The sequence below is a fragment of the Prunus mume genome, linkage group LG7, assembly GCF_029339155.1.
Source record: "Prunus mume cultivar Tortuosa linkage group LG7, ASM2933915v1, whole genome shotgun sequence".
Classification (NCBI taxonomy): domain Eukaryota; kingdom Viridiplantae; phylum Streptophyta; class Magnoliopsida; order Rosales; family Rosaceae; genus Prunus; species Prunus mume.
This window is the reverse complement of record NC_142704.1, coordinates 12,549,404-12,563,007: the sequence shown is the minus strand read 5'-3', so window position 1 is coordinate 12,563,007 and position 13,604 is coordinate 12,549,404. Positions and strand designations below refer to the sequence as shown.

General features: G+C 36.8%; 1 protein-coding gene and 1 pseudogene across 6 annotated transcripts; both read left to right on the top strand.

Moving 5' to 3' along the window:
* The first annotated feature begins 124 nt into the window (after positions 1-124).
* LOC103323467 (arabinosyltransferase XEG113-like) lies at positions 125-8,169 on the top strand. 5 transcript variants are annotated; one of them, XR_016122355.1, is made up of 13 exons: positions 125-650; positions 1,578-1,874; positions 2,026-2,231; positions 2,347-2,452; positions 2,780-3,036; positions 3,234-3,369; positions 3,938-4,032; positions 4,130-4,183; positions 5,112-5,225; positions 6,743-6,841; positions 6,953-7,095; positions 7,537-7,623; positions 7,727-7,782. XR_016122355.1 is itself a non-coding variant. In XM_089042063.1 (13 exons), exons 1-13 carry the CDS (start codon positions 497-499, stop codon positions 7,892-7,894), a joined length of 1,896 nt encoding a protein of 631 aa, XP_088898189.1. In that variant the 5' UTR covers positions 206-496; the 3' UTR covers positions 7,895-8,169. The 5 variants fall into 5 exon arrangements, 3 of the variants coding, with proteins under 3 accessions (XP_088898190.1, XP_088898189.1, XP_016647893.2); XR_016122354.1 differs by having other exon boundaries at positions 2,777-3,036; XM_089042063.1 differs by having other exon boundaries at positions 206-650; positions 2,777-3,036; positions 6,953-7,072; positions 7,727-8,169.
* A 2,135-nt stretch (positions 8,170-10,304) lies between these two features.
* On the top strand, positions 10,305-11,851 carry LOC148915508 (uncharacterized; annotated as a pseudogene). The gene is made up of 3 exons (XR_016128424.1): positions 10,305-11,017; positions 11,128-11,211; positions 11,340-11,851. The product of XR_016128424.1 is annotated as an uncharacterized LOC148915508 (transcript).
* The last annotated feature ends 1,753 nt before the right edge of the window (positions 11,852-13,604 follow it).

Sequence of the window (13,604 nt, the reverse complement as noted above, 5' to 3'; positions counted from 1 at the left end):
GTCAAATATTGAAATAAAATTTGAAGGACGAGTACATTCACCAACCAAATACAAGATAGAATAATCAACATTTTAATGAGTCAATTATTTCATAATCAACTGTTCAATCAATTATGTCAGAATCTTTCCTTAGCATATGGAAAATTTTAAATTTTAAAAAAAAATTAACTTTTTTGCCACGTATAACAGATTCACATTAAACCAAACCAAACCTTCTCTTATTACTGGTAAAAAATTAGGCCAAGAGAGTGAAGAATGAGAGAAATAAAGGAGACAAACATGGAGGCTCAGCCTGGAGTTGACCTTTACCAGTTGGGAGCCTGAGAGCTGAGAGAGAAACAAGTGAAATAAACCTCTCAGATTCAGATTGGTTCCATTTGGATTTAGGGTTTTCTTTCTTCTTCTTCCCCAGAAGAAAGAAGAAAGAAGAAAGAAGATGATGTTAATGGTGTGGGAAGGATAATCAGACAAGCAAACGAATCCCAAAACCGAAACAATGGGGTGGAGGAATGCGTTTGACAATGCGAAGCCAGTGTTCGTGACTATATATGCCACTGTAATAATTGGGATCATCTTCTCGTCTTTGTATGTGATATCGGCCATTTACTCTGGCAAGTCTGCTGCAGATTCCACCACCTCCTGGCTTTCCCGTCAGTCTCTCTCTCTCTCTCTCTCTCTGCTTTTTCCTTTTGGGTTTCCTAGCCCATTGATTTTGTTATTTTTCTTACGCTTATCCTTCAATTTCTATCACTTTCATCACATATTGGAAATGGGTTTTTGAGATTTTAGTTGCCCGTTGAATAATTCAACGCTTATGTGCTTAGCACTGGAAATTGTATTATCATTGTCTTTTATTCTTGTGGAGTCGCAATGGTGCTCTTGTTTATACAGGATCCATTTCACTCTTCCCGCCACATCTCTAACTAATGACAACTACTATCTTATATCGCTAAGTGATTTAACTGATTCGACTGTGACAGCATAAGCTCATTTAGAAACTAAACTCAACTTTGTTCTTGTCCTGTGATCAAACGTCTGAGTTTTGGTGCTTTAGTCTAGTTTTTTTGTGTTTTTTCTTGGGTTGAAAAAAGTGGATCAACTTTGTGGTTCTTGTTTGTTGTTACACACCAAAAGTTTCAAGCTTTAAACATTGTGGCACTTTTGTATATCATTTCTTCATATTTTCATTTCCTCATATTAGCATTCTGGAGTTTACATAAGAGTTGATTGAGCTATTGGCAGACCCCAATATGAAATGAGATTTGGGTATCTGCCCCAAATTTTGTATTTATGTATATATGGATGTATATATATATATATATATATATATATATATATATATAATATTTTCACTTTATTAATGATTACACTGCGTGCGGTTCCTACATAGTCAAGTAGTAAATTTAATTTTCCATGGTGCCATCAGTAATATTGTAGAACTCAAGCCATTTGCTTCTTGTCAATCCACCCTTTCTTGCAATATTTGGTGTTTATTCAGTAAGCTTTCTGTCTATGATTTCAGTCGTCTCCCTCTCCCTGCATGTCTTTAATTTTTGTGAATTCACAAATTGCTACAGATGTAGGTTCTCCTCCTGTAGAGCAAGCACCCAATGTTTCTCAACCAGCAATAGTTCAAGCAGTTCCCACACCTTCCCTAGAGCCTCGAAGCATGTCAACAAGGCCCATTTGGGAAGCTCCTCTACACACGAAGAAAATGCCAGCCTTGAAGAAATTTAGACTGAGCAAAGAACTGGTTCAGGAAAGAGTAAAGGATAACGTCATTATTGTGACCTTTGGGAACTATGCATTCATGGATTTTATCCTGACTTGGGTTAAACACTTGACTGATCTGGGGCTTTCTAACCTTCTCATTGGTAAGCTACCCCGCATTCTGGGTTGTGCACTTTTATGTCTTTTTGGCCTTTCCAATTTCTTTACATATCTATTCCATTTCCTTGTAAGGGAACATATGTTTTTGTATTTCTATTTATGTCTGCACTTATGAGTTTAAAATTGATGGCTTAGGTGCAATGGACACCAAACTGTTGGAGGCTTTGTACTGGAAAGGTGTTCCAGTATTTGATATGGGCAGCCATATGAGCACAATAGATGTTGGATGGGGATCACCAACATTCCACAAGATGGGGAGAGAAAAAGTTATACTGATAGACTCAATCCTCCCTTATGGCTATGAGCTCTTGATGTGCGATACTGACATGGTTTGGTTAAAGGTAGTTTTTCAGCTAGTCCTTTAATTCTTAATATTTTTTTGTCAAGAATGCTTACTTGTTTAGTTTGTTTCGTCTGACGATTATGAGTTATCATATATATTTTTTCGTGGAACAGGACCCACTTCCATATCTTGCTCGCTATCCTGAAGCAGATGTCTTGACTTCCAGTGATCAAGTTGTACCAACAGTCACTGATGACAGGTTGGACATTTGGCAACAAGGTGAAGATTTTGTGTTAAAATACTTCTTTTTTCATCTCCACTATCCTATACGTGCATAAAATGTTTGCAGCTATTCCATGTGCTGGATCTCTGTATCTGGTGACATGAATTTGTGTCCAGCCACAAATTATAACTATGCTAATACTTTGGGAGGGGTCTACCCCTTGGGGATACTAGTATAGGATCCGTAACTTTCCCTGTTTCTGTGGATACCTTCATTACTGTTCTTCAGTTTTGACTCCAGCGTAGTCTCTGTTGTTACCCTTGTTGATTGTTTATGTTAAAGTTATTGCTTTGGTTATTTTGCTGATTTCTTCCCTCTAGCAGTTGGTGCTGCCTACAATATTGGAATTTTCCACTGGCGGCCAACAGATGCTGCTAAAAGATTGGCTAAGGAATGGAAAGATATGCTTCTAGCTGATGAAAAGATATGGGATCAGAATGGGTTTAATGATCTCGTAAGGAAGCAGTTAGGACCACCTGTTGATGGAGAGAGTGGACTTGTGTATGCTTTTGATGGAAATCTGAAGCTGGGAGTTTTGCCTGCAAGCATATTTTGTAGCGGGCATACATATTTTGTCCAGGTAGGGTTCTATAGTTTTTCTTTGGTAGTTTGGACATTGGATCTTCATAGTTAATCTCGGCATGGGTTTATAGTTTTCTTCCATCTTTTCCTCAATTGCACCCTCAAACTTAGGTTTCTTGCATGAACGTAGTCCATATAAGCTATAAAAGGTTGTGTATCGCACAAGTCCTAAGCTTTTTAATGGTTTAATTGCAGGCCATGTATCAGCAATTGAGGTTGGAGCCATACGCAGTGCATACCACATTCCAGTATGCAGGTACTGAAGGAAAGCGCCACCGACTACGTGAAGGCATGGTTTTCTATGACCCACCAGAATACTATGATGCACCAGGTACTAACATAAAATATCGCCAATACTTGTGCCATGCATTGCACATCTTCTCGATCTTCTTAGGATGCATTTTTCTAGCAACTGCTTGCTTCTGTGAAAGTGAATGTGTATCATTTTCTTTGCATCTTCTCAGTTAAGTTTCCTCCCATCTCATGGAGCTTGATCTTTCATGCTCATTTACATCTCTGAAATTTGCTCTTGTACTAAAGAAACTAAGGTACTCTTTGATTGGTAGATTTAACCATTAGAACCTAATGGAATTAGAATTAGAATAGAATGCTGAGAGCTGGAGAGGAAAGTAGGAAGAATTGAAAATTGGTATCATTTTGGGGAAATGGACATTTTATAGGAATGCCAGTCCGTTCCTCTGTTCATTCCAATAACCAAACCACTGCCTAAGTCTGAATTTTCTTCAAAACTTGCCACCTCATCAGCAATAAAAAAGTTTGCATAGAACTGAAAATTTGACCACTTGAATATCTGGATTCGCTACTCTGGCATTTGTTCATATTGTACTGATGACTGTTCTCATGCTAATGCCGCTTGACATCTTTGGAAATTTATGCAGGAGGGTTTTTGTCATTTAAGCCATCTATTCCGAAGAGCTTGTTACTAGATGGGGAGCATAATGTTAAATCACATTTTTCTCTTATTAATTACCAAGTATGTATGTACTAACGTGCTTCCATTAACTTTTAGCAATGATCTGGATATTACAGTGTTGCATCATATGATTTATATCCGAAATGGCTTTGTTCAGATAAAGCAGATAAGGATGGCACTTGCTATTGCTTCCTTGTTGAATCGCACCTTGGTGAGAAAATATCTGTCATTTTGTTTTATTTCACTGCACATTTTTGTTGGACTGGAATGTTTCAGTGATAAATGAGTGAATGAATTTTAGTGTGGGATTATTGAAGGAATTTGTGTTTGTTTTATTTATACATATCTGGGTGATATTGCAAATTTTGATTCACAGTTGTCACAATCAATTGTTACTATTTTAGTGTATTTAGCTTCTCTTCACCTGAAAATGCTTCGCATGACACTGATAGCTGTTAATAGAATTATAAAGGGATGGAAATTTTGGACTTATTCAACAGGTTCTATCGTGCATGTCTCATTTACCATCACATACAAGGTTTAGTGTAAATTTTGTGGGGTCCTGCAAGTTTGACATGTAGCAAGATCCTAACTATCATAATCATAAGTAAATAGTTATTTCTTCTATGAGAATATAGAAATTGTGCATGAGGCACTCTATGCCTTGCATCTCGATACACAATATAATGTGCTTCTCCACTATAGCCCACTTTGGTTGGATGCTCCAACTTCAACGTTGTATCAGAATGGGCAATTTATCCATGTTTTAGGCCCAATTGGCCTCACATGCTCCTTGTCATCCTACATAATTAATCTATCAGTTTGGCTTAGTCCATCCACACATGAGCAGGGTGTTATACAAATTCTTAGGCCTCTCCACTAGTAGTGTCTTAGGTTGGATGCATCAACTTTAACAAAGTGCAATCAAATTGGTCACTTACATCAAATTGGTCTTAGCCTATATACCGTGCTGTTTTGCTTATTGGTTTGGTTATAAGGATAAGGCTCTAGAATCTGTCCGCTAAAATAATCAATCAACATTATGCCAATATTACGTACCTGGTTTGAAATCCATAATTGTTGCTGGACTAATGCATATGGAGTTCATATTCTTCATATTTTGTATTTGTGATTTTCAGGTCATGCCTCCACTGTGGTGCAGGTTGGATAGGCTGTGGTTTCCCCACCCTGGTGTCCTTGAGGGATCTATCACTCGACAACCTTTTATTTGCCCTCTTGACCATGTATTTGAGGTATGTCCTGTTTGTCGGAGCTAATTTTATGTACTTTTGTTTTCTTTGCTTCCTCAATAGACAAGATTGCTCAGAAATTTTTCGTTGTTAGAGGTTGACATCCATTGGGACAAGTTCCTATTAAAGCAGCCGTTGTACTTAAACAGCAGGATATCAGTTACATTCTCGACGTCAAGACAGCTGACAAACAAATTCATGGCTTTTGCCACTAGAGTTTAGTTTTTGAAGTAGTGAGTGAATTATAATGTCCTTGGAGAAAAATAATGATCATAATATTAACTTGGTCATCCTTGCTATGGTCTAAATTAGAAATTTAGCCTTCCTCCCCTATTTAAATTTCTGATGCAGTCTATTGACCAGTGTTTGTGCTGATTATTTAGATGTCACTACCCTGGTTGAAAACCCATAAGGATTACTAGTAATGCCAGTTAAATTTTCTGATTGAAATTGATTATGATCTTCTATTCGCCATTCTTGAGCATGATTAGTTGCAAAGGGGGTTTTCCTAGAGGGTATGGATTCTGGAAGTGCCTTTTCCTTGTCATTTGTGTCTTGTTGGATGTAGTCCGGTACCCTCATGATGGTTTAGGGGTTATGCTTCCCTTGGATTTTCCTCAATTACACAAAATTTGACTTCGATAGGAAACTAAGCATGGCCACTTGATTTTGGTATGATTCCCTGAAAATGTGTGCTGAATAGATGATGTGACCCGTGTTTCTTTCATTCGTAATCTCCACTTTTTATGGAGGAAACCACAATATGAGGGATGTATGGTATTTTTCACAAATTATTTTTCATGGAAACCTAAAAAATCATCGTGCTGCATGCAAATGCTTCATTTTCTCTAAAAATTAATGAGTTTTTGTTACTGAGGAAACCACATAAAAGAAAGAATAAGTGTCATGAAGCAAACCCCAAGGACAATATGAATTTTACAATCTAACCACAAGGATTGTGTGCATAATTTTATTTTTCTTTTCTTTCTCTATCCTATCTGTGGACCCTTTGTTATAATCATTTAAAAGGTTTTCACTGTAGATAAAGGTGAAATACAAAATATACTGGAAAAAGGTTTGCCAAGAGAAAAAGAGGCAGTAAGAAGAGGATGTCAGTTATATTGTTTTCCTACAGCTACCTCAGAACAGTTGATTTTCTCTTTTTTGCTTTTGTTTTACCTCTTTTTTTTTTAATCCATACCAAGCTCTCTCTGAAATTAGTCTGGACCAGCTTCTTCCTGCCCAACTTTTATTTATCTGGAGTAGTTCTTAATATTTATTTCTAAAAATTGTTGTTTACTTTATAGCTATTTTCCATCATTTGTCAAAGCTTACATTTCGTTTAAACCGAATTGAAATCCGTTGTTCATAATAATGGGTCTGTTTGTACTGAGTGAAGCTTCCTACGAGTTGAATAAATAAATCATAGGAATATTAAGGGATCTCAAAGTCACATTTTACTCTGGTTTTCCTATTCTGAGTCCCCTCTGGAAGCTAATGAAAGACTACTGTGAACACAGGTAAATGTCATGCTCAAGGAATTGCCAGAGGAGATATTTGGGCCCCAGATCAATATAAGAGAATACTCATTTTTTGACAATCCATTGATGCCAAAACAGGTAAATGAGTATCAGTGAAACTTAACTCAAAAGTAGCACTTTTCTTCTCTACCCCCACCCCACCCCCCTCTCTTAGAGTACAACTTATACATTTATGAATCTTTTTTTCAGGTGAAAGAATCATGGCTTGAGGTCCAGCTTTGTCAAGAAGGAACCCGAGACTGTGTTGCTTCAAATACTACCAGCCCATCAGGAGTGCTGAGATTTCCAAAGAGAAGCAATGAAGAAACGGTATTCTGAATGTGTTCGTGTGTGTACGCACCTATTTTCTTGAAAAGACTCTATACATCTATTAATATATACGTATACAGTTTAGTGAATGGCTATCTGTCATTTTTGGCACTCTATATACAGAGCTTCAGTTGAGGGATCCCTCAAATAACTTATTTGAGGGACACCCTTGTAGGGCCGGCATCTATAATGATCTCTAATTTATTATGAAACTGAAACTGGGCCAATTTGTTCAAACATTATCAGTTAATCAAACTATATTCATCATTGGCTCATGAAATGGTCAGAGTTTGAGTGGCCTTTAAAGGGGATAAGTACTGTGACAAGATATAGGTGGTCAGGACTCAGACCGACTTTTGAGACATAATATTCTAGAATGTTTTTTCCTTTCCTCTAACTCTGTCTAGCAATGTTTCTATTAACTCTAATGTTCTTACCATATTGTATTTCACTTGTATATGCAGTTCAAGACAATATTCTCCTCATTCAAGGATGTAAAAGTAATTCAGTTTTCTTCTATGCAAGATGCCTTCCCAGGTTTCACTGACAAGGCAAGTCTTTTCGATATTCTTTTTCTTTGGTCTCATATTAATGGTTGAACCGTTAGTACATGCTTATTTAGCATGTTCTGATGATATATGAATTTATGCTCAGGCAAGGGAAGAGAAATTCAGGAACCGCGTGAAGCGGTATGTTGGTATATGGTGTTGTGTGGCGGAACACACTCCTGGTCACATATACTATGACATGTACTGGGATGAGAAACCAGGTTGGAAACCTATCCCACCTCAAACACCAGAGGATGATCACCCGCCACCATAAAACTCTAGCTACACGTGTGTATGTTTGTCAACACACAAGCAGAGCATGGGAGAAATACGGAAAGAAATATATCACACAAATTAGTTCCTAACTTATAATTATATCCAACGGAGAGGACTGCATTCACATTTGTACATGGAGAGGCTGTGTCCATCTTAAGAATGTAATTTGATGCTGAAATGCCGTCATCTTGTGTATCAGTAAAGAATTCTTTTTTGACGTGTATCAATATCTCCATAGCTCAAAATAAAAGAAAAACGGAAACTTTTTATTTACACGTTTCTTATTTATTTTGTAAGATTTTGAAATGGAATCCTTTATTTTTTTTTTTGGAAATATAGGGTTTTCTGTTATCAATAAACTAATTAGAATTAATTTTTTTCTTTTTCCATGTGACAACAGTATATTTATTTTGCTGGAAAAAAAAAAAGTAGGATCACCCCATAACATGATCTACTACAGTAGTGTCTTTCTACACACTATGTTGGGCATGTTACTTCCATTCTAGATGATTGTAACGTTCACTTGCATTTTGGGATCCAAAGGGTGGGGATAGATGGGGGTCGGTATTATGATTCATAGTACATAATGGTTCATGAGAAATTGAGCATGTGGATGGGTTCGTTGGTTTGGTTCTCTCTGTCTTTTTGTTGGGGACTTATGCTTATGGTTATGGTCCTTGATTTTATTTTATTTTTGTCAAAGTTAGGGAGGGGAGGGAAGGGGAGGAGAGGTGACGTTGGATTTCGAATATGAAACTAAAGATTTGCAGATAAATGCTGAGTTAAGGACTCGGCTGGCTGCTTATGTTCTCTGATTAATGAGTGGTTTTGTTGGTGTAAAATATATACGTAACTTGGTTGGCCAATTAGTCTATTAATTTACCTGTACAATGTAAGTAAATCGTTGAAAGGTAAAATATAGTCGACATTTTTATACCTGTTTACAATGAACTACTCGCTCAGGTAACTTACTGGCGGGTAGTAGATAGAATTTTTTACATTGACACCTTATAAAGATTGTTAGTATTTTTACTAAACTCCCGAGATTTCAAAAATTACACTAATATCCTTCGAAATTTCAAATTGTTTTTACAAAATTCATTCGATTAAAAACCTCATAAGTTTTGTGAAAATATGAAGAAAAAAATTTTCTATGAGTATCAATGTAAATAAATTGAAAACAAAGAGGTGGTTAATTTAATGCAATTTTAAAAACTTCACGAGTTTTTGTGAAAATACAAAAAATTCAGTAAACGCACAACATGGAATGGAAGTTGTTGGATCCAAAAAGCACCTTCCTGCATAGGCCGCCGATGGGCCCAATCTACGTAGCGTGGGGCCCGCCTATATTTTAAACCCAGTTTAAACCTCTCCGCCTCCTTTGGAGCCAAATTTCCTTTTTTGAACAGTCTCCCTCCCTCACCCTCAGATCCATTCCAAACACTTGCAGATCCCCCCAACTCCAACTCCAACTCCAAACTCCAAACGGTAATTCTTTCTCCACTCTATGAATCTCTGCTGTTTATCTATCACAAATTTGAGCATCGTACCCTCTCTATCTCTCTCTCTCTCTTACACGCACGCACGCACGCACGCACGCACAAATATTTATTATATAATTGAATCTTGTTCAATTTAATTTCCTTTGGCTCTTGAACTTCTTCTTCATAGGGTTTATGAATAGTGGCAGCTCCATTTGGACTGCAACTTTTGTATGCAAAACAGTTGATGAGTACCCACCATAGATTTGTACTGATACTCTCAGTTTAGAGCAGAGTTGATTAAGTTTCTTCTTTTTCTAATTATTTTTTGCAAATGGGTTTTGAAAAAGGCGGGCGATGCTTATATGTTGTTGAAATTGGACTCACGGGCTCGTCAAATTTGTTTTTCTTGTTACCAATTGTTGAGATTGGATGGTTGAAATATTTCCCCACTATGTGATTTGATAAAGTGACCAGCTTTAAACACTCTCTAGGTGGGTCTTTTAAATTTGAGATTGCTTTCAGGATGGAGGGCATTTTCAGAAACTGGCAAAGTGCTCCTATTTTCTTGAGTAATTGAACTTTATCTCCCTATGATAACATGCCATTTATGGTGACTCCATGTTATAATGACTACATTTTCGACATAGATTGTGGCTTCCCTCCTATAAAAAGTTAAATCCCTCAAGTTGTGTAGCAGGAGGAGTTAAATTTTTGGTTTTTTTGTGTGATTCTTTTCATTCAAGTAGGGCAGCAGGAAGAAAATGTTTGTTGTATCCGCTATTTGTTTAAGCTAAATGTGTTTTAGCATGATGGTTAAATTGGGGCTGTTGTTTTCACTCAAGGATATCTTTATTGATTTTATCTTTCTTTTTCTGCTAATGCCTCTGCAGCCAGGACCTTAGGATCCTCTTAGCCAAATTAGATGTTCTGATCCCTCAAATGGTGAGCTCTAACCTCAACAACAATGCACTGGGAAAGTGTGGTTGGTTCATCTGTGTGCCATAAGCAATCAACACTACCGATGAAAAAGGTAGCATTGAGAGATGTACAGAATGATAATAGGAGCTTTATGCCAAATTATCCTGAGAATTTGTTTCTAGGACGACCAGTCGCGGATCCCATTAAGGTTTTGGGAACTAAGATACTCAACCCTGAGTTGCCACGGAGCCCACCTTGTCACCAATTCACGAGCATCAGCAGTGCAAGTGATCAGCTCATGCATGGCGGTGGTGCGAGGAAGTTAGAGTCAGCACTAGGCAAGCGAAGAGTTCAAGGTGCGACAGAACAAAATACTTACTCTCTCAATTTCAAACGATATTGTTCGCAAAAGCAGCAAGATCTACCTAGAGACAGAACCAAGAAGCAGGAACATGAGACATCTGCGTTTGCACCAATGCCTTCGGCTTCTCCGGTTAAATTTTCACCTGGTAAACCACCAGTTCCAATTTTTCTTGGAAAGCCCAGTAATGGTTTGCCAGCTGCTCATTCCAGGCACCTTAGATTCACTCCTGAATCTCTGGTTCCTCACTTGGTTGGTTCTGAGAAGAACCATGATGAGAAAAGGACAGAAGGGTTTCTACATTTGCAGAACCTCTTGAAGCAATTTGATGATTCTGATCAGAGAGATTACATCCAGAGTAGGTCATTGTATTATGGCATTGCTGTTTCAATTTAAAAATTTCATACCAACTTTTCTGCCTTTAATTTTGCCAGCACTGAAAATGCTCTTTGTTCATAATGTTATCAGCGCTTCGTTATTTATCGCCATCTGAGCTTAGCAGACATGCCGTTGAGCTAGAGAAAAGATCAATGCAGCTATCAGTTGAGGAAGGTAAGCTTTATGCAAAAATCTAACTACTCAAAGAATAAATATTTATTAATATAGTCATTGAAAATATCACCTTTTTCACAAACCCTGTGTTCATTTTATGGCTCTGTCATTGATTTATTTAACTCTAGTGATCAATGCATCATGCAGCAAAAGAGATCCAAAGGATGATGGCTCTAAATATATTGGGGAAGTCTTCAATGACAAGCAATTTTTTATAGGCAATTTGAGCGTGTTCAGTCCAACAAGTGGAAAGCGATTAAAGATTCAAAATACATTGATATGCTGGTTTTGGTGATGGCCAGCAGAATGAACTCTCCCAAATACCTTGAGCTTACTTTACAGCTCGGGAATTGTTAGCTGTGAAGTTGATGCTGACTCTTCTTCTACTGTAATATGCCCCTCATTGCTTTTTCCCCTCCAACAAGAGCAACAGGAGGTAGTCCTACTCTTACCAGATAATTTGTTATCTCTCTCTTTTTTTATTTTTCTTTTATGTTTTATGTGTTTTTTCCACGGCAGAAGATGTTGTAATGTAATTGCTCCAACAAGAGCAACAAGAGCAACCATTTTTATCCATTATAACGGATGTTAGAATTTTCTAGCAAGCCTATATAATTTGCAACCCTTCAAATTGTTGTTACACCAACATTATTATGCTAACTTGTTTACTTCCAAATGTTTGTACTCGTTCCTACGCTTCCACATTAAATTTACAATTGAAATTATTTGCTACTTTTCCTACATACATGAAGCTAATGTTACAATTGAAGAGTTCAAGGGTCATATGAGTATAACTCGAAGCTTCCTTGAACTCATAGTTCCCCTGGACATGGATGTTCTCTAACATCAAGTAATTACCATGACAATCACCTTCAAAATTTGTTCTTTGTGGAGCTCCGTTAAAAATAAAAAATAAAATAAAAAAAGATTGTTAGTTGTTGCAAAATGAACGGGATATGCTGGAATATTGAGCTGCGTGTAAAGTAAATGAGACACAATATTTAACGAGGTTCGGTCTTGCCTACATCCTCGGCGAGCAGCAGCAGTAACTTTTCCACTATGTAAAAAAAAAAAAAGCTACAATTTTAGTGTTTATAATATATGTATCTTCTCTCTTGGAGAATATCTCTCAGATCTCATTTTCTCTCCACTCATTCACCCTCTTTCTTTCCTTCCTTTCTTTATTCTATACATGGGCTCTCATTTCTTCTCAGATGGTATGTAGGGGGAAGCCTTATGTGTAGGAAGAATTCGGTGGCTGCTTACTCATATTTCTTTGGCTTCACGTGAGTGTTAGCAGACAAGCTTTACCATTATTCATGTTCAATCAATTAGGTTCTATTATTTTTGGCTCCACATTCTTGACTTTACAACATCAGCATTGACAAGTAACAAAGAAGAAGTCCTGTAGAAAAAAGACACTGAGCGAGCCCAGAGTTCAGTCATTTTTCTTTATCGTTTTTTAAGTATCCAATTTTGAAGTGGGCCCAGAGAATCGCACTCATTGTGGCCTAATCTGAGGTCGGGCCCATTCTAACCTTATCAGCATATTTCCTGTTTTGGCAGCTTTCGCACAAACGACACCTAAAAATAGCCTGTTCCAGTTTTTTATTTATATTTATTTATTTTGTCTGTGTTTTTATAAACTTCAAGCATATCCCCTGCCATAAGTGATTGCGCCCAAGTGTTAGCAAAGCTCCAAGATCTGGATAAGGAATGATGAATGCATGACGTTCTCAATTATTTTCAATTTTGGTCCCACCACGATTATGATAATAATAATTTTCCAGGCCTCCTTTTTTGTTTATTATTATTTTTTTGGTGGTTGAAGTTTTTGCCATTAAAAATAAGAAAAATATTATGAAGGTCAATTTTAGATACTAACTTGTATACCATCTTTTTAATAGATTGTATTGGTGGGCTCCACTTATTAGATAGATCACAGTTGATATCTAAAGTTAGCCTCTCTAACATGACTCTAAAAATAATTCTTTATTGGTCTCATCGTTTAGCCTTCCTACATGAATATGGAGGTTTTCAATATATCGAATATATTGTTCACGATATATTGTGCTTGTTCAATGTACGGATGAACATCATTTTATCCTCATGTTTAGATGCAATTTTTGTGAAGAAATATAATTTTAGTTTAGTATTCTGGATTTTCAATCATAAAGTGATATTTATGCCATATGAATATCGAATTTCTACATTTAGAATCCGTGCATTTATCCGCGAAATTTAAACTAAATATCTAACCACTTGTATGACACATGATCAATCTTTAAGTTAAAGTCCTTTTTTTTTCTTTCCAAAAATTGATGCTAACATTAAAGTAAACGTGCTTGAGGGTTTTTTTTTGGGTTCATCTTAATATCTGTTATTTCTTAATT